General features: G+C 51.8%; 1 protein-coding gene across 2 annotated transcripts in view; it reads left to right on the top strand.

Annotated features, from left to right (window-relative positions):
• RRP12 (ribosomal RNA processing 12 homolog (S. cerevisiae)) overlaps window positions 1-1,579 on the top strand; it is an 81,145-nt gene that overhangs the window by 42,652 nt on the left and 36,914 nt on the right. Inside the window, exons 7-8 of one of the 2 annotated variants that reach the window (XM_012000349.1) lie at window positions 906-1,044; window positions 1,154-1,281. The exons of the other annotated variant lie outside the window; for it this stretch is intronic. Coding sequence (XP_011855739.1) covers window positions 906-1,044; window positions 1,154-1,281 — 267 coding nt within the window. The remainder of the gene's footprint in view (window positions 1-905; window positions 1,045-1,153; window positions 1,282-1,579) is intronic. 2 annotated transcript variants of the gene reach the window in all.

The following is a 1,579-nucleotide window of genomic DNA, read 5'->3' as shown; positions in this document are numbered from 1 at the left end:
GGAGGCTGAGGCAGGAGAATCGCTTGAACCCAGGAGGCAGAGGTTGCAGTGAGCCAAGATTGCACCACTGCACTCCAGCCTGGGCAACAGAATGAGACTCCATCTCAAAAGAAAAAAAAAAAGAAATAGAGATAATCACACCAGCTTTGCTACAGAGTTGTGGGGAGACTCCAGTGTTCCCCACAGGCCTGGTGCATCTCCTGGCTTACAGCAGGTGCTTGGGAAGTGGTGGTTCCCCACTGTTTCTTCTGGAAATTTAGGGCAGAAGGTGGTAACAATAACAGTCATGTAATCACTCCCAGTGCTGAGCACCATCAGCCCAGGTGCTCTCATGCCTCCTTCCCTCAGTGCTCACATGATCTTTTCCTCACCTTCTTCAGCTCTCGCTGCAGTGGCACTTCACTGTGGTGACACTTTCCTGACCACTGTATAAGAAGTGGCAGCCCCTGCCTGATTGTCTGCAAAGTACTTTTTAACCTTCTGCTATGTATTTGTTTTCCGCCTCCCAGCTGGAAGGTGCGTTGCCTGCTATTCACTGCCAGTTTGCCAGGACCTAGAAGAGCGCCTGGCTTGGTGGACACACCGTGTTTGCCGGATGATTGAGTGAATGAAGAACCCCCTGTTTTAAAGATGATACTGAAACTCAGAAATTAGGTAGTTGGGCTTGCTTAAGGCCATTTGGTGAGTTAGTTGTAGTGCAGGGATTTGAACCAAGGTTTGTCTTGCTTCACAGCTCAGGATTCTGTACACATGAAGGCCCTGGCATAGCACTGGATCTGTAGTAGTTAGATCATCATTGGATCTATATGTTCAGCCAAAGCTAATTGGTTGGTGCTTGTGCCAGACACCCATGATGCTGGTGGAATGCTGATTTGGCCTTGTCCCCTGCTCTCCTTGCCCCTCAGATCCGGAAGGCTGCCCAGCATGGAGTATGCTCAGTCCTCAAGGGCAGTGAATTCATGTTTGGCGAAAAGGCCCCTGCCCATCATCCTGCTGCGGTTTCCACTGCCAAGTTCTGCATCCAGGAGATTGAGAAGTCTGGAGGTGGGGAAGCCAACGGAGGGCAGGTGGATGGGAGGCAGTGGCTGGCAGAGCAGGACAGGGCCTGCTGCAGGGCGGGGGCTGGTGTCTCAATTCCACTTCTGTCTATCAGGCTCCAAGGAGGCCACCACCACGCTGCACATGCTGACGCTGCTGAAGGACCTGCTGCCCTGCTTCCCAGAAGGCCTGGTGAAGAGCTGCAGTGAGACTCTCCTCAGGGTCATGACCTTGAGCCATGTGGTGAGCTCAGGCCCAAGAGCTAGAGGAAGGGGGGTCTGCAGTGGTGGCATTTGAGGAACTCGCTGGTCAGTTAAAATGCAGGGCCTGGGGTCTCCCTGCCTGTATTCTTAGGCTAAAACCAACGGTACTACATCAATCTGTAGTGTTTGGCTAGGCCAGGCCATATCAGAGTCCTCTTCCAGATGGAAGCTGACCTCAGAGATCAGGTCAGAGTCAGGGTGGATCTGTAGTGGGCTGGTAAACTCTCCTGCCCCAGCTCTATGTACCCTATACCAAATTTTTTTTTTTTTTTTTTTTT

The sequence above is a fragment of the Mandrillus leucophaeus genome, unplaced genomic scaffold (genome assembly GCF_000951045.1).
Source record: "Mandrillus leucophaeus isolate KB7577 unplaced genomic scaffold, Mleu.le_1.0 Scaffold117, whole genome shotgun sequence".
Classification (NCBI taxonomy): domain Eukaryota; kingdom Metazoa; phylum Chordata; class Mammalia; order Primates; family Cercopithecidae; genus Mandrillus; species Mandrillus leucophaeus.
This window is presented reverse-complemented; position numbering and strand designations above follow the sequence as displayed.